Source organism: Poromitra crassiceps (assembly GCF_964638095.1).
Source record: "Poromitra crassiceps genome assembly, chromosome: 10".
Lineage (NCBI taxonomy): Eukaryota > Metazoa > Chordata > Actinopteri > Beryciformes > Melamphaidae > Poromitra > Poromitra crassiceps.
In genome coordinates, this window is record NC_139631.1 from 31572418 (window position 1) to 31600064 (window position 27647).

The 27647-nt window shown below is 45.4% G+C and overlaps 2 protein-coding genes across 7 annotated transcripts in view; both read right to left on the minus strand.

Moving 5' to 3' along the window:
- Positions 1–240: 240 nt before the first annotated feature.
- On the minus strand, positions 241–3983 carry med22 (mediator complex subunit 22). Of its 3 annotated transcripts, none has more exons than XM_083645136.1 (5): positions 3722–3983; positions 3342–3452; positions 3004–3084; positions 2064–2272; positions 241–509 (listed from the first exon to the last, which is right to left on the minus strand). In XM_083645136.1, exons 3-5 carry the CDS (start codon positions 3025–3027, stop codon positions 317–319), a joined length of 426 nt encoding a protein of 141 aa, XP_083501262.1. In that variant the 5' UTR covers positions 3028–3084; positions 3342–3452; positions 3722–3983; the 3' UTR covers positions 241–316. The 3 variants fall into 3 exon arrangements, with proteins under 3 accessions (XP_083501262.1, XP_083501261.1, XP_083501263.1); XM_083645135.1 differs by having other exon boundaries at positions 244–509; positions 3342–3500; XM_083645137.1 differs by lacking the exon at positions 241–509 and having other exon boundaries at positions 1101–2272; positions 3342–3500.
- Positions 3984–5101: 1118 nt separating this feature from the next.
- aak1a (AP2 associated kinase 1a) overlaps positions 5102–27647 on the minus strand; it is a 31985-nt gene continuing 9439 nt past the window's right edge. Inside the window, exons 3-20 of one of the 4 annotated variants that reach the window (XM_083645113.1) lie at positions 27513–27621; positions 26416–26558; positions 26081–26202; positions 25899–25980; positions 25614–25746; positions 25362–25465; positions 24875–24957; positions 24611–24774; positions 22548–22756; positions 21202–21405; positions 20392–20579; positions 19877–20073; positions 19695–19763; positions 19187–19276; positions 15614–15718; positions 14210–14386; positions 13751–13840; positions 5102–7942 (exon numbers count right to left, since the gene is read on the minus strand). In XM_083645113.1, coding sequence (XP_083501239.1) covers positions 7077–7942; positions 13751–13840; positions 14210–14386; positions 15614–15718; positions 19187–19276; positions 19695–19763; positions 19877–20073; positions 20392–20579; positions 21202–21405; positions 22548–22756; positions 24611–24774; positions 24875–24957; positions 25362–25465; positions 25614–25746; positions 25899–25980; positions 26081–26202; positions 26416–26558; positions 27513–27621 — 3135 coding nt within the window. In that variant the 3' untranslated portion in view covers positions 5102–7076. The remainder of the gene's footprint in view (positions 7943–13750; positions 13841–14209; positions 14387–15613; positions 15719–19186; positions 19277–19694; positions 19764–19876; positions 20074–20391; positions 20580–21201; positions 21406–22547; positions 22757–24610; positions 24775–24874; positions 24958–25361; positions 25466–25613; positions 25747–25898; positions 25981–26080; positions 26203–26415; positions 26559–27512; positions 27622–27647) is intronic. The other 3 variants (XM_083645115.1, XM_083645114.1, XM_083645116.1) reach the window with 3 other exon arrangements.

Here is a 27647-nt window from a genome sequence, read left to right on the forward strand (position 1 = left end):
CAAATTACATTATTTGTACTTTGTAATGTTTGTAGATTGTTTACATTGTAGCAAGATAATGCCATCCCTAGAAAGATTTGTGACTCCGATATAAACATAACGTATGCTCAGTCATACTTTGATGCCATTGAACTTTTATTTATCGCATTTTATCATGGTTGTATTGAATTGTGAACTCCATATTGCTTGTTGAATCTTACCACGAGTTAAGCATATCGACCCCATCCCTAATTACTAACACTGATCGATACAAACCACTAAAATACAAACTGTGTAGAGGTGTTTTGTGTGCCAAACTGTCCGACTTTCTGCAGCTTCATGGCTTCTCTATAGAGGCGGTGGCGTGTCCGTTGAGGTGGTGCTGAGGGTTTGTCTCCTGTGAGGGAGGTCCGTCCTCATCCTCTCTGTCCCCGTGGGCAGAGCTGCTGCCGGTGCCCGGGGAGGCCCAGCTGTCTCTCCGCCGGTAGGCCTCGCACAAGGGCAGGTCAGTGCTGTCCCACTGACTGTAGCTTTCCCAGAACAGAAACCAATAGGAGGCATAGAATCAGCGCAGCACAGAAAGAGAGGAGCAGACAAAGAGCTGCAGTCAGAATAAGCACATTCATACACGTACAGAAGAGCGCATAGACACATGTATGAGGAGGAGGACACACAAGCAGGAAGGGTATGCAAAAGCACTGGAAACAACAGGAGAAGCTTAGCTCTTCTGCTACTGTCCTATAGAAGCCGGCAAGCTTTTTTTTAATCTGGAAAATAAACTGGACAACCTTGAACACAACCAGTAGAACAACACCTGAAATGCCTGCTGTATTGGCTGTTTATTAACTACACTAGAAATATTTTGTAGCGAGCAAAGCGCTTGCCTGGTCAACTGGCAGTTCAGCAATTGTGAGCCGTGCGTAACCCCTCGCCTTAGTATAGTAGTGAGATAACACAGAGTAGTTGATGTCTGTTGTTCTCTGTAGTGATTAGTTGCTGGAGGAGAAAGAAGAGAAGAACAGAGCCCCAGAGCTGACATGCTCAAAGCAGGATTCAGACATTTCTCAGTGCATCCTCCTTGCAGAAAAACAAATTAGACAAACTACTATGTTGAGGTTTTGTTTCTAACTTTATTCCTTAGATGTTGTGGGTTTATGAAAATAGCTGACACAGGTACAAATGTGTGCAGTGCAGCAGTGCCACCGCCTGCACAGTTACAGGTTCGGTCACGAGGGTTAAGGACGGAATATATTAAAGTCAACCCCTAATTGCTTTTGCAGGAAATTTCCACTTGTGTAGCTACAGATTTGACCTCAAATAAATAACTGGAAACAGTCAGGTGTGATTATACAGTCTACCCCAAAGACGCTTCTACATCTCACACTCAAAATTGACCTTACTGGGCACTACATTTATGATTTAAATTGAAATATATAAATAATCTTAAAATTAATATAGCATTTATAAAATAACATTTTGTACATGTATATAGTTTTGTTCTTTCAAGGTCTATTTTTCCCCCATATGGTAAAGTTCTCCCTTTCAGTAAGCCCAAAGCCTTGTGTCACAAATGCCATGAATAAGTAACATCCATCTATCGATCCATCCATGGATAAAACTGACAATGATATTTAAGCAACACTAACCTATCCTAATGTACGGCTCAAGGACACTTAAATGGTGACAAGTGGTATCCCCCTTTAATGCTGTCTACCACGGAAAAAATGATGGCACACACTATGGAGCAGAAACAAAATCAAGGCACTTAACTAATCAATTATAATATAAAAAGTCATTGGTGAGAATGTACGAGATGAGTGAGATGAGCTTCATCATGTCTTGTGCGACACCGGCAGGCATCACTCAATGGACATCAGTGTGTGTTGATGGATGGTGGATGGTACCGTGTAGAAATGAAGGTGAGATAACCACGACACTAGAGATTCTGGGTGGAGAGAGATGGGGGCAAAACTGAACCATTCATAAGGCTTAGAGGTGAATGGTAAAGCCAAGAGGGCACGCGGTGCTCGGCATGGGACTATGGAGGGGCAGCAGGATGGGGGCAAATATGAGCCTACTTGTACCTGGAGGAGTAATATTCTTCCTCTAGCTCGTACAGGTCAATGGCGATCTCGTCGCGGAGAGAGGTGAGCTTCTTGTCGCACTCATCCTGGAGCGAGCGAAGGTGCTGGTTCTGGAGGCTGATGGCGTCGTTCACAGAGGGGAAGTCGTTCAGGATCAGGAACTGCTTGAGGTCGGACACAAGCTTCATCAGGGACTCGCCGGCACGCACCTGGCACAGCAACATGGATCAGAGGAAAGTGTAGTAAGTGTAGAAATGAAAAGCAGGGTTATGATTGTTCTGTTGCTTTTTCAGACATAGTCAAGTATCCTGGCTCTGGAAGCACATGTGACTCGTTTAGGATTGGATCACGACATATCTTTCTCTCTCCTGCTTCTCCCTCTCTAGTCTCAACTTTTCCACTGAGTACTCAGAGTTCCTACATATTTTCAATAAAAAATGCCATACTTTTTCCAGATCTTGATTTGTTTTGAAGATTTTGTCTGGTGTTCAATATGATTTAGGCAGATAGACATCTTGCCCCTGCTAATTAGGTCATATCACCGTATGAATGAAGATTGTTCTTCATAGCCACAAATATCAGAATATGTGAGATGATTGGCAGGATTCCTATTCCTACACTTTCCTTTTTAAAATTCCATATTTTTGACAGGATGTGATTTTGGTGGGTATTTGTAATGCATGCTGACAGCTGAGAGCATCCCTCTATCTGAACATTATTCTTCACATCAACACAAACTGTGGACTCAAAGTGGCTCTACAACATAAAAGCTAGAATTACGTGTGTGTCATAGCTGAACCACTTAATTTTTCCATACTTTTCCAGACCTCCCCCCCAAACTATTCAAGACCTGGAAATTATGTTATTTTTAATATTTTAATACTTTTCCATACTTTCCAGAACTGCGTAGGAACCCTGCTGTTGCCACTCAAATACTTACAATGTTGGCTGCTCTGACGTGCATCTCATAATGGTCTTGCTCCCCTTGGGTGGCTCGAGCAACCTGCGTCTCATCTTCTATCTGGAGACAACAAAATATTACAAGGATGTTGTCACTCTTCCACAGGCAGAGGGCGGGCAAGAGAAAACAGAGCAGAGAGAGACAAGAGAAGGCTGATGTTGTTATCATGAGAATGCATCGAGGCTGTCACCTCATACATACAAGGAATGTGTACATCAATTCTCTAGGGGAAAAAAGTCCAAAAAACCCTATTCTATCTACCATCCGGGAGACTGTATGGGGGTATATAGAGAGAAGGGAAGAGCGGGGTATGATACCTTTGCGGTTTTGATGATTTCTGTGAAGTTGTCCAGAATCGACCTGATATCATCCTTGAGTCTCTTGTTGTAGTTCTGGAGGAGAGACTCTTTGCTTTGTGGGAGCACTCTCTGGGTAGCCATCGTGCTCAGGAAAAAAGGCAACGCAGCTCACGTTACCTACCAACATCATTCAGGCCATGAGTTTTACCATCAAAATCCATGCGGAGATAAAGCAACAAAGAGCACATAACGTTATCTCGCATGAACGGGCATTCAGTGTTTCAGAAACAGATGGCGCATAGCTAACGCCAATGGTTAATCGTTACGTTAGCTCTAGCAACATTTACAGCGGCAGTGCACAAGTAAGGTTCCACAATAACGCAAAGGTTATAACTCACCTCCTATTGCATAGTTTGTCAACAGTAACGTTAGCTAACTTTCACGAAAACGTGCACCAATGTTAATCCAGACTGACTGAGCGTGGGGAAAAACTGCACTTCTGGTCAGAATTTCAAAAGAAATCTATTTAAGCAGGAATATGTAGCAAATTAAACCACGATTGTGGTCGTTTTCCCATAAAATTTAACTTTAAAAGATATTACTTTATCTCTAAGACATAGCTAGCTGAAGAAAGAGTCGCGAACGGAGAGATCAGTCATTTCCGCTGTCCGACTCCTTTTAGGAGCCGTGTCTTTCGTGTATTTTCTTTTCAGTTCCTACCCTATTTTAATCAATGGAGTGATTAACCGTTCTGAGGCTATATGCAGTGACATTAATATGTTTCTACTGTTATGCTGTCTTCACTCAGAGTCACAATGATTGTAAATTTACAATTTGTTTTGTTCAGCTAAAGTGAGCTGTCTCTTCTGTACATGGACTGCTTCTGTAGTGATCAGTTCGAACAAATCTTTAGAGGTGCCTGAATCTCATGACATAATTCACACGATTAAACACGATTTCAGACGGACAAGCCCGTCTTTATTGTCACACGATTACAATCAACACATGCACGGAGGGCCACAACACACACATGCTGACGGTGGCCGGTGAAATTTGTCCTCTGCATTTAACCCATCCTGGCTTTGTCCTTTCCTCCGGGGGGCAGGCCAGGAGCAGTGGTCGCTTTCTCGTACAGCGCCCGGGGACCGACTTCGGATGTTGTCGTCACTGGTCGGATGACGATGACGATCTGATCTTCTGCATGTTTTTTTAATGGGGGGGGGGGTTATATACGGAGGAGCCCCCCTGGGGGAGCACGGGGAGAACATGCAAACTCCACACAGACAGAAAGGCCCTTACGACGAGATACCCCACCTGGGCAGTAGGCACTGAAGATATGGGGGGGAACACAACCACAGCGCCCACAGTGTCCCAGGCGAGAATCGAACTCAGGACCTTCTGACTGCGAGGCGACAGCTCTACCACTGAGCCACCGTGCCCCACATAACCTAATGAGTAATGAATGACCAATGCCAATGAGAAATTACCCCAGCCACTAGCCAAGTGCTGTGTGTTTGTGGTATGTATGTTTGTCTATGTTTTTACTAGATACTTCACATAACATTTGCTTTTGTCCAAAGTAACTTACAGTACATTTTTGTCAACAGCAGTGAAGTCAACTGTGCACCGGTTTTCATCAGCTAAGAATTTCAAAATGAATAAGTAGTATTTGTTGATTTTGTTTGTGGGTAAGAAGATAGGATAGTCCGGTCAAGCAAGACCAGTTTATACTGACTTTACCAGCAACTAACAACAATTCTACAAAGCAGTTTGGGTGGTTAAAACAATTATAGTCTCAGTTGAGTTGTGGCATCCCGCAGTCAGTCACAGCAAAAATCGGTTTTACATTCATTTAATATTTTTTATAACATACATGATTTTCAAAGGCAAGCTTTGCAGCATGACTCAAGTATTTCGATATGAGTGCTTTCAGTTTCAGCATCTGAAGCTGTTGAATCCTCCATAAGTTTCCTATACAACAACACTGGTCGAAATACATTTTGTATAAACCTCATACAGCTGTGTTATCGTCAAAACACATTCTTGAGAGAATCCTGACTGTGTCAGTGACCACGTGCAACCTTCATTTGTACAGGTTGGGTGAGAATAGTGAACATTTATAAAAGACTGTACACTTCAAGAAGGAAAACATGATTTAAACAGAGGAATGCATGAATTACAATTTGGGTTGAAGTAAATGTTGGTTTCCCATTCTTAATTGTGCCAAGGAGGAAACTAACAAGTGCCTTAGGATTTTACAAAGCACAAGGCAAGACAATATTTTCCATATGGCTATGGAAACAAAGATTATTCAAAAGGAACCAATCACCATTCAAGGTCTTATTCATAACACAATTACAATCGCTGACTGGAACTGTTGTTAAGCACAAGTGCTGTAGTCATGTGACTCAACTGAAGTAAAGCATTAAGTTACTAAAGGGCCTAACACATGTATCTTCTCTTTAGGTGCTTCTTACCAGAGTTAATCACAGTTAGTACACATTCAGATTTGACAGAGATATCCATAATAAAGGTCAACACCGGGGAGTTGATTTAAAAACAGTCCTGGTGCATGTGCATATTGTAGACCGCAAAAGGAAGTTGTATATAATTGTACACCAGTATTTGGTGCTGATTGCAAGTGCTATAAAATGGTGGCGTAAACGCTAGGAGGGTAACAAAAGTGATGCTATACAGTAGGCTGCTTGCCATGGGAGTAAGAGTGTAAAGGTATAACAAATAATGTACTGTAGAGCAGAGAGAACAAAGACAAGTGTGGACTACATGTATATAACAGAGGAAGTATTATACGGTGTTCTGCATGACTAGCATTTACGTATTGAACTTGCACGTTACATGGAATAAACATTGATATTCCATTTTCATGGACAGGAGGACAGTGACCACAAACAGTTAACACGCATGACAAAACATTTTGGATTGAAACAAAAAAAGTAACATTTTTAATCATCATGGTTCTTGGAAATCTCTATGCGTCGTTATCCAGCATCTGATTAATTAATCAAACTCTTAGAAATAACAGTACGGCTGAGTGTTATGCTGTTTTTACCCTCACTGCAAAGAGCTGCAAGGGTGCAAAACAATGGTCTTGGAGAACATAGGCGAAGTAAGGCAGTTTACACATCATGTTTGATGTCATCACAGGTGAATTCCTCTGAACCACACGGAGACAAAAATATCACAATGGTATTGACAAAAGACCAGGGGGCGATATCACTATAGGTGCTCTCTGTCCCTTTCACACATCCGTGGAATGGGAGTCTTGTGCATGTTGTGAATGTGGCGATAATCAGGCCAGATAATAGTTTCACAGTAAAGCTCAAAATGACCAAGAAGCATAACTGCCAAAGCTGCAGATCATTTATTCAGTCCCCTCACGGAGCGATATTTTAGAGCGGACGAGAAAACTATAACTGAGGTAGGCAAGAAAACAAACAAATAACTTGAGCACCTCCTGTGTGTGCGTACCAAAGGATGCATGATCATTCTTAAGACATTAAAGGACAATGACAAAGAAAAATAAAAGGCAACTGGGAACTGATGTCAACTCTACTGCAGCATTCAAGTGTAACAATGACCCTGTACTACTACCACCACCATCAACTAATTTGAGCCAGTGAAGGATGAGATCCATGCAGGCCTGCAGTCCAGCCGCAGCGCTGGTGACAGCATGCAGTGCGCCTGTTATAGTTTGCATCATTTAGTGCCTACTGCCCTGATCTGTGTGCACCTTCAGGGCTTTTCTTGAGGGGCCTTGAGGTGAAAGGGCGCAGAGACGAAGGGGTCCACAGCTCTCACTTCTGAGGTCCATGAATGGAGAGGTCCTACAGGGACCGACCCCACGGCAGCTTGCCTGCCCACGTTAGACACTACTCTATGGGCGGCTACAGGCTGCTGGGGCACAGGTCCCTCAAAGTGTCGGGAATATTTGGCCAGAGCTTGCGGGCGGAACGGCTGAGGGGCGACCTGCCCCAGGACGCCTTGTTCGGGGGTGACAGCATGAGCTACAGCTGGATGTGTGTATGAGGTCTTGGGCTGAGGGGACATGCTGGTGACTCCCGTGGCCTCCTTTCGTTTTCCAAAGGGAGCCTGCAGGAACACGTCCAGCTGCTGCTCAGCTGCAATGGGGGCACGTGGAAAAGGGGCGTTGGCAAACACGTCGGCCGCGTCCTCTTGTGTGATCCGAAACGGGGCTTTGGAGAAGACATCCGGAACGACCTCTGTCCCCCTCGCCGACTCGGGTACCAGCATGGAATGATTTGGAGTAGGTTGCTGGAAGGTAGGAGATGGTTGTGTTGGTAATATGCCGGAGTGCGGTGACGGTTGGAGGGGTAACTGAGGTCCTGGCTCTTCTTCGTCCTCGGAGTCCAGCAGCAGAGGTCTGGAGCCGCTGCAGTCATGGGCCACTGCATGGCTCTCATTGGCTCCCCTGTCCCGCTGGGCTTCCTTCTGGGCTTCCTCCTTCTCCTCCGTTTCCTCCTCATCATCTTCATCGCTGGAGTGAACACAGCCATCGTCTGCTCGAGAACCTCCTTCTGGAGGTCCAGTCTCTCGCCCCTCACCAAGCACACTGTAGCCATTACTCTCGCCTTTCAGTTCTGCAGAAGAGAGCAGAGACAACGGAATAGATTTGAGAAATGAACAAAAATAATAGTCTGGCAGTAAACATCCAAATATTGTCACTAACGAGAAACCTCACCATACTTTACTTGAATCAGAAACATCTGAGGTCCAGCTGCCTATTTAACTACCAGAGCATCAAACCCCAGTAACAAACACATAGGGGCAAACAGATGGAGTGTCTTAACATCTGTACTACTAACCACTAAAGAATCAATCAAAATGACCCAGCAGTGAGGAGCCAGCACAGGACAACAAACACAATACAGACATGTTCTACTCTGTACATAGGTTACAGAGCACAGATACGACTAGCCAGCTCTACTGCTACAACATGAAATAACCTTGTTTCCACAAATTCATTTTGGAACTATATCCTTCAAGCTTCACTCAACCATTACTCAAAAAATAATGTCTTGTGTACTTTTGAGTCAAAAGAATCAACCGCAGCAGCAGTTTTGGTTTTTGATTGGAATGGATTCTGTTCATGTACAAGGAGCTCAGAGGGAGTGAGGTGGTCTGTGGAAACAAGGAGCAAGAGCTTTCACTGGAGTCACAGCAGATGTAGTTATGGACAGACAGGTGGACACAGAGGAGCAGAGACAGGTGGACACAGAGGAGCAGAGACAGGCTTACCTCAGCAGTTGACAGCAGCTGTTAACTGGCAGCTCTTGGGAAGATGTTAGTTGCAGCCATTAAAAGAAAATACCAGTGTTTTTCACTTCTCGGGTCATTTCCTTCACCACACTATCGTCCATTTTAAATCATCCCCAGCCCATTTTATCGTCTTTTCTACATTATTTGAAACAGGGTTCCTTTAATTGAAAGATTACTTACAGATGAGTGTCAACTACCGAACAACTAATAGCAGCACTGCACATGTAATCGTTTACAGGTATCAATTTAACACCGTCTATATTGGTGCAAGCAGAAGCATTAATTATTCAGGAAATCGATGCCAGTTACCAAAAGTCGGCGCCTAAAAAAAGGATGGATTGATAAGGATATCTGTGAAAGGGATACTCGATGGAGTCTATCTCTGGGATCATATGAGCAGTGGGATGAAATGTCGTTTTAAATGACATGTCACACAACATCCAGGAAGCGTTGAAGTAGTAGAGGAATGATAGATGTAAAAATAGAGGCATGAGAGGAGAAAAGGATATGAACAAAAACCTCAAAAACACTGGTATTTTCCTTTAAATCTCAGTCAGCCAGAGGAAAGGACAGCTGAGCAAGTTCTTTTGTAAAAGGGGTGATACACCTGGAAACTTCTGGGGCAATGCAACTGTGCAACACTTTCAGCAACAAGACAACAAATTGATCTACATCTATTCACATCTTTTGTGTCTACAATGTTCTCATCAGAGCTGCCCAAAAAGTTGACTTCTGTATCACCGCCTCAAAAAAAGTTATAGGTCTTTGCTATGCCGTCTTTTTACTTTCCTGCATAGAAACATACGCCCGATGTCTGATGATGTTTGTACTTTCTAAGATATGTAAATGTGATAGGGCGGCCGGTGGTTCACAATTGGTCAACTTTGAGCGGGCGAGACCCCGAGGGCAAGCAGCCAATCAGGCGCGGTACAAATGAGCACTGCCAGTTCAGCGGGCGAGCCAGCGAGGGAACGCTAGAAAGGAGCGCGCTCAATTTCCAGTAATGATAACATTTTAAAGCACTGAAATGTGTGCTGAAAAGGTCTTAGCAGAAAAAGCACTGAAATGTGTGCTGAAAAGGTCTTCGCAGAAAAAGGAGGAAAACTAACACATTTTGAAATAGAAGTTCCAAACAATCGACAAAGACAGCAATGCACTTTCTCGTTTCAGTGTAAAAATATGTGAGCCAAAGACCCCAAAGAGACCGACGTTACATTCACATTTATGAGTTTTATTCAATGTCCCTCTTTGTTTTTTGTTTATTAACTATTTTTCCTCAATTCATAAAAATAGAAGTACACACTGGATAATAATTCTGCTTCGACATATGGACATTTGCTTCCAAATAATGTCAAACAGTTTGATATAACCAAAAGTAATGATATCTGTCACCGTTTTAACCCAACCAACACAACAGGTACATTGGTTTCACACAGCAACACAAGTAAGACTCTACGGGCAAGGCTAACTCTACAGGATACAGCACTGTGGTGTCTAAGAATAATTTTAAGCATTATTGTAGAATTGCATAGGTTAGCCATACCCAAAAATGCAAATGACGTAACTGTACAACATTATTTGGAGAGGGGGAAAAAAAGGGGGGGGGGGCATAGTTTTATTGACCACACAATTCTTATAGTATGATCAATGTCTGTGACTAACGTTCACAATATGTGGCATTGAGGGGAAGGGGGGGGGGGGGGGTGTCAAGATCAATTACTCATGTCACAAAATAAAAACTTTAACTTAAAGCATATACTAATAGTGGCATCTCAATGGAAATGTAGTGCGTTATGATCTGTGCATTACATTTCCAAAATAAGGAAACAAGAATTGTGCACGACTGAATGTATTACGAGGGAAAAACGGACAGCTCTGCTTCCGTTTGAATTTCAGTGCACTAACTGATATTCAGCATGGCGATATGGAGATTAAAAGGAGACTTATGCCTGGCAAGCCAAAAGAAGAGGTAATACTTAGTTGGGACTTCTTCATTAAAGATGTAATCCAACTAACTGGCATTTCAGCAAGTTCCAGCAATTGAGGATCATATGTCGTCTGCAACGCTGATCCTCGAACGAAAAGACGTCCGACGTGTGATGTCGATTGTAAGAGTCACAAAAGCCTCTACTTCTGATCAGCAGCCAATTGAGAAAGAACACTTAAAAGGGGAGAAAGGGGCTACAGAGATATCAGGAAGTCAATTCCGTCATGAGCTCCGTTTGACATCTTGTAGATGAGGAGGAAATCTATTCGGGTCATGCGACTTCAAAACCAAATCACCAGCATTGTGAAAAGAACTGGGGATGGGGTGCCTAAAATACTTCCCCAGTTGAGGTAAGTCACAAGCACAGAAGTTGCACCTACTGATCAGATGATCATGAAAAGAAAAGGACTAGACTACTTAATCCTAGACATGAATGGAAAATATAAGACAAAATGACTTTGGACCAAAGAGAGGGACAACATCTTTGCACTCTTAAATACAGCTTCATAAAGAATACACAGAAATATTTTTTTCTCTAGAATATGTACTGATGAACTTGATATATTTTCATATTGGTACTCACTTCATACATTCGTTCTAAAGCACTATCAAGAGTCACACTTACGCCATGATAGATGAAATGCTTTTAAATATTGAACACTTGAGTGTTAAAATCTACTTTTACCAGTGCTGACAAGGGGGGAATGAAGGGATTCAAACAGCGGTTTTATGTACAAAGCAGTTGTTTGGAATATCTTTTCAGAATGAAATGAGTGTTACATTGGCCAAGCGACATCAAGGTGTGTGGTATGAATGGGACTGGCCAGATAAGACAGGGGGCGGGTGTGTGACTGGGAGAGGGAGACCATGTGCCACGGAGCACACAACAAACGGACATGATCATGTGAAGCTTGTCTTATAATACCTACACAAAACTACCGCAGCAAACCTACACTCTACATCCTTCTCTCTGTAGTAGCACACTGCTAAAAAAATCTGCTCATCATCCTCACGGACCACGGAACCCTGAGACCGGACCAACACATGGACCACGGACCCTGAGACCGGACCAACACATGGCATCGCTGGTACAACTTGAAAACACAGAATAATGAAATCTGTCCTTACTTTGGCATTGTTACAAGACAAATCATTTCACTCCCTTTTTTATTTTTGCTGTGTCAATCTTGACAATGGGTCAAAGGTCACGATATGATGGTAAAGAGGCCATTTCAGCCCCATATAAAAAGTAAATATACCATGTGTTGTAGATAACGCTGAGGGTGATTATGTGCTGCTGCCACGACCAAAGGCAATGCAGCCAAATGAGTCAACAAAGTTCACATTGGTTTCAACAACTTTGATGATTTCAAGAGTTAATCACAACTGATAGATGAGGGCAAATATCACCTGCTCAATAGTCAGAATGAGGTCACAGCAAAACAGTTACGCTGAAATTGCATCTCTTACTGTATGTACAAAGTCAGTCGGAATAAATATCTGTAACACACATGGTTGCGGATCTATCTTGGAGAAGCTACACAGATTTGACTGCCTTAAATGGTGCAGAATGCACGTGCACTGAGATCACATCCCAACAAAACATATAAAAAAAAAAAAAAAAAGCAGCCATAATTCCACTAGCACGGCCAGTAAACCACAACAGTTTGAGAAAACCGACAAGATTGCCCAAGAATTACATTTTGTCATCATTGGCCAATCTTTAGTTTACAGCCAAAATGGTTCAATCGGTGCCAACAGCTCTGAATGGGTTCACTCAGGGTTCGTCGTTGCTTGGTCAACAGCTTTGCTAACCTATATATATAAGCCTACATTACAATAATAGTTCAAAGCTTTGACACAAATGAGCGTGCCTGAAGGTGGCTCGTTTCAACCCTGGACAGGTGGACAGACGGGGTGAACACAATGTAGCTGTGATCAAGCAAGGTAACAACAACACATGCATACAATGGAGGCTGATCACCATGGCAGTGCGCTCAATGTGGGAATCGTGTTAATGGTAGTATGAGGAAAGCATGAGGGAGACCATGGTGTAGCCAGGACAGAAGCAGACGATGGTGTGCTGAGGAGGTTAATGTCAGATTGTTACCAGCATGGGAATGTCAACGGCCAGCAGAGAGATTTGAAACCAGCTTTTCAGGCAAAGTAGAGATGGAGTTCAGGCCGAGGAGGAGGCACGTCAAGAGAAATGTTCCACTGGCCACCAAGCTATGGTGGGCTCCTCAGTTTCACTTTGTAAGGTGCTACATTAAGTGCCTCTGCTTCCCCCATCTCTATCCCCCCCCCCCCTCCCCCGCCCACCCCTTGTTTATGATTGCACACTGCCCCTTCGACCTCTCCCAACCCCCCTAGAGGTCGATGAGCTGATCCACCAGCAGAAGGGAGCGGGCCAAGTTGGGGATGCTGGACTCTGAACTGCCACTGTTGCTGCGCGAGTGACCACCTGAAACGTGCCAGAGAGAGAGAGAGAGAGAGAGACACACAGACAGACAGGGAGAGAGATGGACATGGAAAAGCCAAGGGAAGAGTGTGAAAGACAAGCAAAAGAATAAGTAATATTAACACAGGCGGTATGGAGAAGATGAGGGGGGAAAAGGATGGTAGAGCAGAGGGATGTGCATGAGAAACAGGGGTAGGAAGAGAGAGAGAGAGACAGGCAGAGAGTGAGCTGGGGTCATCTTTATACAGCTGCATCATTATAGGGAGAGAGTAAAGGGAATGTCATTCTAACATGCTACCTGTGGGCGGAGATTTCTATCGTTTTCAATCCTGCCCTGACTTGGAAGCATGAGATAATCTACAAAGAGCCAAACACCTGCGGAGCGGAGCCTCCCTGCCACTAGGAGGAACAAAAGGAGAGGACGCACACTAATGTGAGAGCTTGATGGGATGGGGAAAAGCCGTCATGTGACAAGCACACCCATACAAGATTTCTCACATCGCCCGGTCACACGATGAGCTATGGCGCCGGGGCTTTTGAATGAGGTGCCGCTTTGCGTCATTCACCTTTGAATCAGCAGCTGCGCGAGCGCGGAGGAGTGTGTCTCGTAAAAAGCCCGGGCTTTATCTAAGCAGGCATTGAGAGTTGAGTGCGCTCCGCTCTGGGTTCTGCTAACCTTACCTTGATTGGAGTTTTTGGAGATAAGCACAGGGATGGGGTCAAAGTCGTCCTCGGTGCCCTTCTCCCCAACCGACATGAGGAGAGCAGAGTCTGCGGTGAAGGAAGAGGGGGCGAAGGAGTGACGGATGGGGAAGGTTAAGGCAGCCAAAGAGAGCAATAGAGCAAAAACAAGAGGGTGCAAAGTGGTTTTTAAAAATAGCTGTAGCCGGGGCAGTCACAGCAGTTGAAGCCATGCATTTTTATGTGGCTGTTGGCTCTTCTACAAATGAGTCAAGGGTCCGTTAAAGGTCTCAATACATGTGTCCAATGTGCATAATATTATATAGAAATATGTGTCCTGTGTCTGATCAGGCTCTCGGTGGCTGGGGAGGATCTGTGGTCTGCGTTGGTTGGATTGGTCCAAACACCCAGCAGACATGAGGCTAGCTGAGGCGGTGTTGCAGAGAGAGACCGTCTTACCAGAAGCTGGCTGACCAGGGGGCAGCGGTACAGAGGCCAGCTCTTCCAGACAGGAGACGCCGGAGCCAGGAGGAGCAGAGGAGCAGGAGGGGGGGAGAGCAGAGACAGACTGGCTTCCAGGAGAGGGGTGAGATAACAGATCGCAGCCCAGCAGAGAGTCCTCCCCAGCCAGAGGGTCTGAGTCGGAATGAAGCAAAGCCAGACGTACCAGGGGGTCAGGAGGAAGACAGTAAAGAGAAGAGAAGACCGTTAGCTCAAGACGCAGAAGAGAATGCATTTAGTTAGTCAGGCCGTTCACCGTTTTAACCGGCTCACACACAGTACAATCATCATAAAAACTTGTTTTTCTTGGTGGGAATACAACTTTGTGTTAAGTTCCCTCTGGTGGAACCCACAGCATACAAGGTCAGAGTCAGAGGCGGCAGCTACGCTCTACTGCTCAGCAGTAGCTGTGGGTCCCTACTAGCACTACAGAAGCATGCAGATTGTGGGTGTATTTCGAGCAAGATCAGCATTGCTAATGAACAGTTTAGTTTGTTCAATGTTTTCCCGTTTCACCCTGAAGAAAGCCTCTCTGGTTCAAGGTCCGACAGCAATTGCAGTGACGTAGCTGCCTGCCATATTGAAGAGGGACACGCTGGACCATTTGTGCCCACGCCCTGTTGCCAGGACAGCTTGGGTCTGGTATGATGCTGAGGGTTCATGATAAATGATGTTGTGCTTTCCACACCAAAACAATGATGTAATTGACGTTGTAAAGCTTGTGGCAAAGCTTCAAAACGTTAGTGATGGATGGGTATCAACAATGACATGGTGGATCATGGAGCTCAACTGGCGACAAGTTATTTTTTCCTTTTCCATGGTCAAATGCTGCAAGGAAGTATGTTGTTATCAGTGTTGGGCAAGTTACTTTCAAAATGTAATATACTACATATTACTAGTTACTTTCATTGTAAAGTAATACGTTACTTTACAATATTACTTTCTGTGTAGAGTAACTCGTTACAACGGCAGCAGCAGAATGACATCGCCGCCCCGGAACCATCCCGAAAAATAATGTCAACCGCCTTGAAGTCAGTGTATACGATCCAAAATTCTAAATGTTATTATTTTCCTTTGTTATTGTCATCTGTAGTGGTTATTTGCATAAAAAACAGACAGTTTGATTAGGAAATGATTGTATCTTTTTTAAATATGTGCTTTAATTTAATAAAATGTAACTCAATTTGTAACTTGAGTTACTTGACAAAGTAACTGGTATAATATTACTGAAATCCTATAGGTAATCATTACTGAGTTACCGCTAAAAGTAATATATTACATGTAATATGTTACTTTTGTAATGAGTTACTACCCCCAACACTGGTTGTTACTATGTCCCATTCTGTGATCCGGAATACTAACCTGGCATGCTGGTGGAGATGAGCTCCGGTTGGACTGATGGATGTCGCTGGGCCTGGGGGGCTTCCAAACCAGGAATCAGGGAATCCACACACGCCTCTGCCTTCGCTACACAGAAACAAGAGAGGAGGAAAGGACGGTCAGATAAAAGAAATGATAAACAGGTGTTACAGAGATGCAGGCCTTCCAGGCTCCTTTCTCCAGCAGGTCTTTCTGACTTCATGGCCACAAAACTCATCATCACTCATAGGTAGAGACAGGAAGAGAAGAAGGGAGGGAAGTAATAAGACGCATGCGGGGTAGTCGTAGGGCAAAGCAAGCAGGGGACAAGAAGAGCCTGTACCATTGGTGGAGCTCTCTGCAGAGCTGCTGAAGGGGTCGGGCGGGGGTAAGAGGTCAGGGAGCAGCAGCAGAGAAGTCTCTGGGGACTTCAATCCCTCGATCAGCTTCTCTGTGGGCGAGCCAGAGAGCGAGACGGGAGGAAATGGATGGATGGCAAGAGAGAGAGAGAGACAAAAAGAGAGAGGGAAGATTTTTGCATTGACGACGAGTGGGAAGAGAGCAGAGAAGGAAAAGAGAGCGGGAGAAAATATTCCATTTCATCCAAATAAATTAGACTACCTTTGTGTTAGGAATAATTTAGGTCCGATGTAAGCGATATCTACAGTAGTAGCCTACATGGCCTGCATTTTTAAACGGGAAGTAATATGTTTGGGAAACACAAAACCAGGAGGTGATGTAACAAGACCACCTATTTTGAACATTAACTTTCCATTCACAAATGACTCCTGAGAATCTGATGACTTGCAAGGTTAATAAAGCTATAACAATGTGGCTGGCTGCATGAGCATAGAAAGTTGGTTCGTTTCATTCTGCCAACCAGTCGCACACTCCAAGATCAAGCAGTGCAATGAAATCCCATGCTTTCAACAGACAAAAACTCTGCTGGCCTTTACCAGCAATGTTACCATGCCAAACCAAAAGAAACGGAGAAGTGAGAATGGAAACACACTCCCCTTGAAGAGTGCGGGAAGAACTCACAAACTGCAATAGCAGATCATTACCGTAGTTGAAGACAAACAAGCATAATATGCTTCTTTCACGACAGACATACACTGCTCCACTGCACTGTCGCTTCCACATGCCATCCCACTCAACTATTCATTTTTGGACCAGTGTTGACAGATGAGCAGAGGACATCCCTGTTAAGTGGGGCTTTACTCTGTGTGCCAGAAACTTCATCACAGGCAAAGCACCCCAAAACCCTAGCTTGCTATATTAGGCCATATTATTACTCGTCATCATAATCGGGTTAGGTCAAACCAGGTCCATGCAGGTTATTTGCTTTCTTTCTGCAGCTCATACTTACAGGCGACTGCTATGGGGCAAAATATGGGAGAGATCTGATGCTGGGAATGTGTGGGGGGGGTCAGAAAATGGCACAGCAGATGTTTGCCCCCTTCACTACAGGAAAGAGGTCAACACTGATGAAAAGCGGTTACATCCTAAAAGACAAAGAGCTCATTCCTCCTGTAATGTAAACTCAATGGAGAATGCATATGGCAGGGCTATTCAACTGGCGGCCCGCGGGCCGAATCCGGCCCGCCAATCAAGTCCGACCGGCCCGCGGATGAGTTCCCAAAAAAAAAAATATATATATATATATATATATTTTATATTTTTTACAATTAAACCTCATTTACTTATTACACCCGACTGGTTGTTTTTCAGATGTGATCTAGCTAAAGTGAACTAAACAAGTCAGATCCACTATAAATGTTTTTCAGGAGATGCTGTGGTGTAGCCCCAAGAAAGGTGCAATATTAATGTTTTTCAGATGATGGCGATGTGATCACTAAAGGGAGAGCAGGTGGTTACATGAAAGTGAGTGAGAAAAGGAGAAGATACTGAATAATGACATCACAACAGTATAATCCTAATGTTAATTTAAAATTAAATATTCTTCTAAATATGGATAAAAGTCCCAAAAACATAAAATTTTCGTCGACGCTGCCCGTCGACCATTCCTTACAGCACCCCCTACTTAATAATAGTTCCAGCGCGGCTGCGAAAATGTGGTGGCGCGTGTCAAGTGTACATATAATGGCTCGGGGAACGGTCCGGCCCCTTAGGTTTCTGACAATGTGGCCCCCTGAACAATTTAGTTGAATAGCCCTGGCATATGGGATATTCGAAATGCAACTTTCACTGAACCGTATTTTTTAAATATATAACTTCTTCTTTGAATTCCAATAGCGTCTTCCTTATCCCAATTGCGGTTTTGTGTAAAACTCCTGACCTGTCGACACAAAAACCTCCTGCTGCACATGAGCACGCTGAACAACTGTGCTGGGAGCACTCAAAGCTCTCTGAGTCTCTGCTGCCCAATCAGCAAAAGTCTGAACGTGTTTGCTTGTGCATGGCCTATTTGAGTGAGTGAGAGAGGGGTGAGGGAGGGAGAGAGAGGGAGGGAGGGAGAGGGAGGGAGAGAGAGGGAGGGAGGGAGAGAGAGGGGTGAGGGAGGGAGAGAGAGGGAGGGAGGGAGAGAGAGGGAGGGAGAGAGAGGGGTGAGGGAGGGAGAGAGAGGGAGGGAGGGAGAGAGAGGGAGGGAGGGAGGGAGAGCTTAGGGAGGAGACAGATCAGATTAACCACACCCTGATTATGTAACGGCCTCAACATTTGATCATCACAGTTCAGTCCCTATTCAGTAAATTTACACAGACAAGTGACGGGTCGACTCCCCGGGTTAAAGTGCTAAGAAGCTCGCATTTGTGAAAGGGCTAAAGGCTAATGGAGGCGAGCATAAATGGCCGGGTCAGCATTTAATCGAGAAACAACAGAGAGTGGCAACCTGGGCTGAAGATAAGCGTAACACTTTACCCTTGTTCTAAGTGGCGCGTATAAGCAGGCCCCTCCAGCAGTATGGCAATCCAATTAACAAAGGAGTATTTATCCTTGAAGTGACCAGGCAACAGTGAAAGCACAGATCTGCAAATAAGAACGTGGCTGTAGCTACGGCAGGGGTTCCGAACCTTTTTTGGCTTGTGACCCCAATTTGACGTCACAAAAATCTACGGACCCCAGAAATTCAAACATCGGTAATGTCATCACTGACATCATCAATGATGTCAAATGTAATAATAGTATGCTGACTTTTTTCCCCCTCAGAATTTTTACTTACTAATTCTGACTTTAATCTCAGAAGTTTTCTAACTTTATTTTCGGAATTCTGACTTTATTCTCAGAAAACTGACTGTGTGGAGTTTTCCCCCTCAAATAAATAAATGAATAAAGTCTGGCAACCCGACCCCAAGGTTGCGAACCACTGAGCTACGGTGTCTATTCATGAAAACTAACAAGGAACCACTGTGAGGCTGTCTGCTATGTCAACAAGACACAAATGTGTTAAGATCAAAAACCATAAAATGTCACAAATATAAAATGAATTCATTAATTCATAAAATAAATAAAGTGGCTTGTAGTACGTCCTAGGAATACATTTTGTTCCAAGAGCTCAAGGTGTTAGTGAACCAAAGGCATGGTTCATATTGTTTCATGTGGAGGCAAGACAATTACCTGGGGTGTCAGACAGGGCATTAAAAGGGTCCGGGACACTCAACAAGGCTGAACCTGCATCCAAAGCCAGGATGTCAGCAGATCTTTCAGCTTAACATTGCACAGAGGATGAAAACAGCGAGAGGGAGAGAGAACAGAAGAAGGAACATGAGAAGGTTAAGAACAGAGGAAGAGAGAAGGTGGGACTACAGGAGACAGAAAGGAACATAGGCTAAGCTATAACAACTCCGACAACGCATTAGAAAACACACAATACGGCACAGTGACGGCATTTCCCTGTCTCAAAATGAAATAATTGAAGTGGCTCGATTATTGAGAGAAATGTCCACTCGACAACTGTTACATCATCCAAGAGGAATGGAAGCTGTGCACAGCAGGGGAAAGCAAACGCTGAATGCATATGCATAAAGCCTCCAGGGAAATATGTACAGATAGCAGATTGGTATGAGCAAAGAGACAGAACGGCAGTAAGGAAAAAGATTGCATATAATGCAAATGGCAGCCCTACCTGGGAAAGCATTGAGCCCTGCAATGAGATTTTCATTGGAGCCTGTGGCCTTCTCTCCTGGTTTAGCTGCTGTGTGCACAAAGAAAGCAACAACTAGTGGCGAGTCGTTTGAGATCACAGGTGCGTCTAACACAGTACAGACGCTGCAGGTATGCCTATGCATTGGGAACGGGTGCTCTTACTCTCTGCTAGCTTTGCAAAGTCTTTGTTGAGCAGCTCCTCGGCTGTAAGCTTAGAGAAGTTGTCATCGCCAAAGGGGTTCCAGCTGGGCTGGGCGCTGGTGCCGGGAGGGGGGGCCGAGGGGCTGCCGCCCTCACCTGACTGGCACACGTTCTGCTGGGAGGAGCAGGGGGAGCCCGAAGGGGTGGTGCTGGCTGATCTACAGTACGCAGAGGCACACACATACACAAGGTTATAGGAGAGATTAGAACGTCATTTCGTCATGGGTGCCATCATGCCTACTGGCCTACTGATGTATGCAAATAAGAGTGAATGAATAGTCCATAGAGTTATTTGTGGACTGAATGGAGGGATTCTTCCTGTGCTGGATTCTCTGGGCTATAAAAGGGTCATTTATTCTCCGCTGGGGTCCTCTGTGGTATGAATGGACTTGTCTTATTGCCCCGCGGAGCTCACTTAGTGCCATGAATGGACAGTTGATCCCCTCAGATCATTGAGAGGAGTTCATTCCGCTTACTTGGACTTGTTGAGGCTGGCCTCGGCCGCGGCCGCCTGGAGGAGCAGCGTGGACTTGCTGACCGGGACCCCAAACACGGCACTGTGAGTGACATCGCTCAGGATGCGCCTGTGGCCACCCTTGGGGGCCATCTTTGGGGAGGAGGGGGGCGTCAGAGAGCCCACTTTGTGGAGCGCTCTGCCGACGGTCTGTAGGAGGGGAAAAGACACAGAGTGAGGATGAGGGGGCCAATGGAGCATCGTGCACTTGATGCCAACAGAGAAGGTACAGTTATCTGTTCACTGCATACAAAGATCCCAGGAAATCAGAGAGAGAAAAAGATGTTTTCTTAAGACGATGACTTAACAACTCCTCCAAAACCATAAGGCCATGAGAACATGAGAGAAAAAAGTAATGGACAAGGGAAGAGTACATCCCAGAAAAAGAGATTAGACAGAAAGAGAAAAAACCCAATGATTCAGGAGTCCCAACAAACCATTAAGCCTAGGCTTTTCCAAAATATATAGTCAACCAACTAAGAAATAATCATTTTGATTAGTTGAGAGAAATGGTGCAAAGAAGTAGGTGATTTCGTCATCAAGGCAGCAATCTGGTCTGTCTAATCATTGGACAGTAAATCCCTACAGGAGGCATCATTATACGAGTGTTCACAATCCTGAAAAGAAGTTGATATATTGTGTGAGAGATCAATACCACTTTCCCGGTGCAAAAGAAAAGCAGGAATATTTGAGTTTGATTCATTAAAGGGAGGAGCCAGCAAGCAACCCTGACCCAAAGAGCGGCAGACGGCAGCGTGCGCAGGGAGGTTACCGTGGCCTCTGGCTCAGACTCCGGGATGGGAGTCAGATGGGGAGCTGCCGTTTCATGCATGGGGGCTACGAACACTGCAGGGCTGGCTGGCTGCTGGTGTTGCAGGTTAACAACTGGAGGAACGGGCTTAGCTTTGGACTGCAGTAGGGCAGATGCCTGAGGAGCTGAATGCCTGCGCTGCTGGAGGCTCTGTACAAGCTGATGCTACACAGACACATACACAGCCAATGATCCAAGTTGCCATTAATAGTTTGGCCCAGTTTATCATGATTTATTGCTCTTTGACAAGCACAGCAGTCTCTTATGGAATTATTTGTAGGGCTTATTTTCTACCTTATTTAATGGGGGGGGGGGGAGATAGAGAGAGAGAAAGAGAGAGAGAGAGATGGAGAGAGAAAGAAAGTAGGGGAGGGAGGGTGAGAACAGATGATGCGACAGCGACGTAGGTCAAGAGCTGCTCACAACCAATGTTACAAATACACAGTCTGCTGAGAGCCAGAGGAACACAAATACACAAGTCTGGTCTAGTATTTCTCACTATGCTGATCCTATCAGCAATTTTGAGCAGACAAGATTTGAAATGAGACCAGAAACAAGTTCAGGCAAAAACAATAAAGGGAATTGGCGTCCGGGTAGTGTAGCAGTAGATTCCCTGCCTACCAACCCAAGGGTCGCAGGTTCGCGCCCCCGTGTCACCTCCGGCTTGGTCGGGCGTCCATACAGGCACAATTGGCTGCGTCTGCGGGTGGGAAGCCGGATTGAGGTTATGTGTCCTGGTCGCTGCACTAGCGCCTCCTCTGGTCGGTCGGGGCGCCTGTTCGGTGCAGGAAGGGAACTGGTGGGAATAGCGTGATCCTCCCACGTGCTACGTCCTGCTGGTGAAGCTCCCTACGTCCTGCTGGTGAAGCTCCCCGCTGTCAGGTGAAAAGAAGCGGCTGGCAACTGTGCATGTGTCGGAGGAAGCATGGTGCTAGTCTATCGCTCTTCCCAGATCGGCAGAGGGGGTGGAGCAGCGACCGGGGCAGCAGGTGAAAAAATTGGCCAAGTACAATTGTGGAGAAAATGTGGGGAAAAGAAGGGGGGAATAATAAAAAAATAAGGGAATGATCAAGGGGGGAATAAACTTTCAATGTTCACGGATTAATGGATAGTGAAATTACATATGAATAGATATTTCTCTCTCTCTCTCTCTCTCTCTCTCTCTCTCTCTCTCTCTCTCTCTCTCTCTCTCTCTCTCTCTCTCTCTCTCTCTCTCTCTCTCTCTCTCTCTCTCTCTCTCTCTCTCTCTCTCTCTCTCTCTCATGGGGGGAGGGGGGGGGTGTATTATGTTCTGCCAGAATGCCCACCTGCTGGTTGGTCTGTTGTGGGTTAAAGAAGGCTTGGGCTTGTTGCTGTTTCAAGAAGAGCTGCTGTTGCTGATGCTGGGGCGTGGCCTGTGGCTGCACGGGGGGCGTGGCCTGTGGCTGCATGGGGGCGGGCTGAGCTGGCTGGGCTACAGCCTGTGCAGCAGGTTGGGCGGCAGCAGCAGCCGGAGGCGGGACACCGATCCCAACACCTGGCAGGGAGCAAAGAGGACGAATGACTGACTGCCTTCTTGGGTTAAAACCGATGGCACAAAAGAGAAGCGAACACAACTACCATTTACCACATCAAATCTGTAACATGTTTTCCACCATGCCACCACGTTTCTGATAACTTGATCAAAAGCCTACTAGCATTCCCCAACAATACCAAGGATTCATTTAACAGACAGTAACCAGTAATGGTTCCATCAAACTGTCAATTTACACACATTCCTGAAATGTTGCAAAACACAAAATGTGAATCATGCATGCTTCCATCAGCTGAGCTGAAACAAAGACACACACATCCACAAGAAAGATGGAGTCTTTCAATAAGTGATTATGCTGGCTAATGTTCTGCTATATTTCCTTGTTTAATCCACTGACAAAAAACAAAGTTTTTCACTCCGATATATATATATATATATATATATATATATATATATATATATATATATATATATATATATATATATATATATTTAAGCAATATCACACGAGAGGGAGTGCTGTTGTTGGCTAATATCGGCACTGCTGTGATTCGGTCGTAGACACGAGGCCGCAGGCCGAGTGCCGAAGATAATCACAGCAGTGCCGATATTAGACAACAACAGCACGACCTCGAGTGTACAGTACAGTTCTATTAAACAAAGCTGATTAAAAAAATGACAAAAAGCTGAGAAATATATGATTTCTCTATTTATTCCTCCGCCAACAAAAATAGTTCCCTCAGCTTTCTGCTTTGCCGAAAATGTAGCCTAATTAACTGCAGGCTGTCTACTTTACTACTGTCTACTCTACAGCTGTGAAGCGTTTTGTTGATTATTGGCACTGGTAGGATCCCTCTTGTCCAATCAAATTGCCCGGCCGGAACTACCTGTTGTATAAATATATTTGGTATATATTATATACATACACACATATATACACATACATACATATATACAGTGTTTGCTATGGACAGGGGGGTGGAACAAAAAAAGAAGCAGAGTAGGACAGACAATTCTGTGAAAACCGTCTATAATCAACAGCAAAATCATCCTCCATGTCTGTTACAAGTAGGCCGCAGACTGGACAGCCCTGCGATACTGTGGGTGTCAAAGGCTCATTAAAAGACAATTAAAAGCCTTGGGCTAACTGGACCACTGGGCTTACAAGGCCTTGCTATTTCAGCCAAATGCTTGAGCTCAGTACAAGATGTCTGTTCCTCGGAGTATATCGTTACCAGGAGTCACACTCGGGCTTCTGTCACCACTTAGTGAGGCACTAAGCTGCCTTTAGCCTTGTTGCAACACAGACTTAGCACAGGGCGAGCCTTACCCACAGCCTGGGACGCTCCTGCCTTGCAACACAGACTTAGCACAGGGCGAGCCTCACCCACAGCCTGGGATGCTCCTGCCTTGCAACACAGACTTAGCACAGGGCGAGCCTCACCCACAGCCTGGGATGCTCCTGCCTTGCAACACAGACTTAGCACAGGGCGAGCTTCACCCACAGCCTGGGACGCTCCTGCCTTGCAACACAGACTTAGCACAGGGCGAGCCTCACCCACAGCCTGGGACGCTCCTGCCTCCTGCCTTGCAACACAGACTTAGCACAGGGCGAGCCTCACCCACAGCCTGGGACGCTCCTGCCTTGCAACACAGACTTAGCACAGGGCGAGCCTCACCCACAGCCTGGGACGCTCCTGCCTTGCAACACAGACTTAGCACAGGGCGAGCCTCACCCACAGCCTGGGACGCTCCTGCCTCCTGCCTTGCATCACAGACTTAGCACAGGGCGAGCCTTACCCACAGCCTGGGATGCTCCTGCCTTGCAACACAGACTTAGCACAGGGCGAGCCTTACCCACAGCCTGGGACGCTCCTGCGGCCACATTGGGTCTCTTGCGTGGGGTGAGGGTTGGCTGGATGGGCAGAATGCCTGATATAGGCTGGGGCTGGGCCTGGCCAGCCTTGGGCCGCTGCCGAGGTGCAATGGAGGTTTCCATGGTGGGAACGGGGTCTGTGAGTCTGACAGAGGGAAGGGAGAGAGTCGAGGCTAAAGTCAGATTACAGATTGTTATCGTTATCGACGGGGGGGGGGACTCAAAAAGCTTCGCTCCTCACTCACCTGGCTTTGTTGGTTTGACTCTTTTTGGCCACAGCTTCACTGGCTCTGATTGGCTCGGGAAGTTTTGCAGGAATGGGCAAATTCTAAGACGGCAAAAAAAGTTGCAATTTTCAGACGAGAAAGCATCATCAAACAAAGAGTTTCACTTTTTTTAAACTGATAGCAGTGAGGCAGTGAGAAATATTCCAAGCATCGTGGCTGCAGCTTCCACGGATTCCACTTGAATGCTGCTTGGTGGGAAAGGTGCTGAATCAGAGGAGTGAGTGCTGATGTAGCCGTGTCAATACATTAGAAAGGAAGGGCCCTGCCGGGGGAATGGAAGGCAGCCAAGTGGCAAAGCCAGAACGTTTAGCTTCGATCCGACGTCATTTTGTTCTAGACTGTTGTTCCTTTGCAAAAACAACACAATGCAATTAAAGATGCTTCATGTGAGGTACGGCATATTCCATTTATGTCAATCCTGTCGCCGTAGACAACGGTGACTTACATGTACATTTTGGACCGGACATTCTCGTCGAGCCAGCTTAAAGGCAAAGTAGGATACTTGGTAGATATCTGGTCTCTTCTCTGGGTCAGGTTCCAGCATGTATCCTGAGAAAACAACATTGACAGGGTTGTTTACACACACACACACACACACACACACACACACACACACACACACACACACACACGTACACACACATGGCGCACACATCAGTAGGACAGTGAGTATATTCTGGGGAGCATGGTAACTCACTGATGAGGCAGTGCATGTCCTGGGAGTAGCGGGAGTTGTCCGGGATGGTGAAGCTGCCGTCACAGATGGCCACTTGGCTCTCCCCAAAGGGCAACGTGAAGTAGCACAGCTTATAGAGCAGACAACCCATGGCCTGCACACACAAGAAGAGATCAACAACACACATTAAATAGCCTCGACTCCAGCAAATCAGTGCTTGCTAACACACGCCATTATCAATATCCCGGTGACATCACGGTCCTACAATCATCATATAACATACACACAAATAACAGTCTATCTCACCCAAACGTCCGCTTTAGTTGTGATGACCTTGCCACCATAGAGGTTGACCATCTCTGGAGCACGGTATGACAAAGTAGTGTACCTGTACAAGTAGTGGTTGGTAGACATAAATTAGTTTATACATTTTAGTGAAATAAAATAAAAGAATGCGTTTCAGTTTCAATGTTGTCAGGAACCCTCACTTTTTGATTTCCTCGTCCACCACCGGCACCCCCTCTGTCTGAGGGTTTTGGAAGCGGTTGGTGGCACTGCCAAAGTCACAGAGCACGTAGTGTCCCCGGTCGTGCAGAAGAATATTCTCTACCTACACGGAGCGGAGATGAGGAGAGTGATCAGGGCTGGTAGAGCCAGAGCTGAACAAGAACGTCACAATACATTTCCATCAGATAGTTGCCGTGGTGCACAATCTGATGGCTGTGTGCGCCACACTAAGGTATATGCCGTGACTTATAGAGGGGTCGTAACGGATTAGTAGTTAGTAGTACATGCATATTTGGACATGTGCTGGGAGACGTGCCTTGAGATCTCGATGGACGATTGGAGTCTTGCACTGGTGGAGGCGGGCCAGAGCCTCGCACGTGTCGCAGAACACCTGCAGCACCTCGGCCTCGGTGAAGCCCGTCTGTAGCCGCTGGTTCATTAGGTTAACGACCTGTCCGCCTACAGGAGACACAATAGGTCAACCGAGAGTCCACATAGGTCAGCTGACATTCAACGACAAAGATGGACACGGCTAATGGCTACTGCTATGCCTCTATGAAAGGCACGATCTTTCAAAAGGAAAATGTTGCTAGTTTTGTTCACTTCTTGGCTCATTTTGCACCTCTGTTACATATTCATATGTCTTTTCCCACGCTATGCACAATCAACCCGGCTTTCTACAGTAGAATAACGAGCATGCCTGACTGAGCATCTGGGAAGAAAACATTCCTGTGCAGAAGGCGGTAGAGCTGTTCTGTTAATGTAAACTTTTACATCAGCACAATGTTAGCATTGGTGCCAATAGCACGAGATAACTTCAGACGCAATATTTTATAATGATTTAATTAAATATTAAGTAAAACACCATTCATGTTTATACAAAAGACTTGCTGTGAACAGTGCTATCCTACATTAATGTTGGCTAAAGTGCAGCAGCAGCAACAATACTTTCTATGACCTGGCGTGATGACGATGTTACGATGACACGGTTTATGTTTCTTCTTGATCTGATTAATCAAGAATAATCCTCAGATTAAAGGATTATCAATCAGTTGCAGCCCTATTTATAACAACCACAACTGTGTTGATCCGATACCTAAAAGGTGCCCCAAAAAAATCCACAGGTATCAATTCAATTCCATTGTCACCTCTATTCCTCCTGCACTGCACTTTGACTCAAATCCTGCTTGACTGGGAACTTGTTTATTAATGTTATTTCCTGGTAGGAAGAATGAAGCTTTTTCTACAAGTAACACCACTCAGTTGTGCATCGTTTTGAGCTCAGTTGACTAGGATGGCTGTCAGCAGTGTATCTATAGAGCTTCAAAACTGAGCAGGATCCAGCGAGTAAGAGAATGTAATGGAACTCTGAATTCAGTAGAGACAGGAAGTGGTAGAGGAGCGTAGATTTACCTCGACAGTAGTCCATTAAGATTAGGACTTCCCACACATCGCCAGCTCCAACTGAAGTTATGCTGGAGTCCAGGAAACCGACGATGTTTCTGTGGCCCACTAAGTCCCTCTGTGTAGACAAACACATGGAGTTGG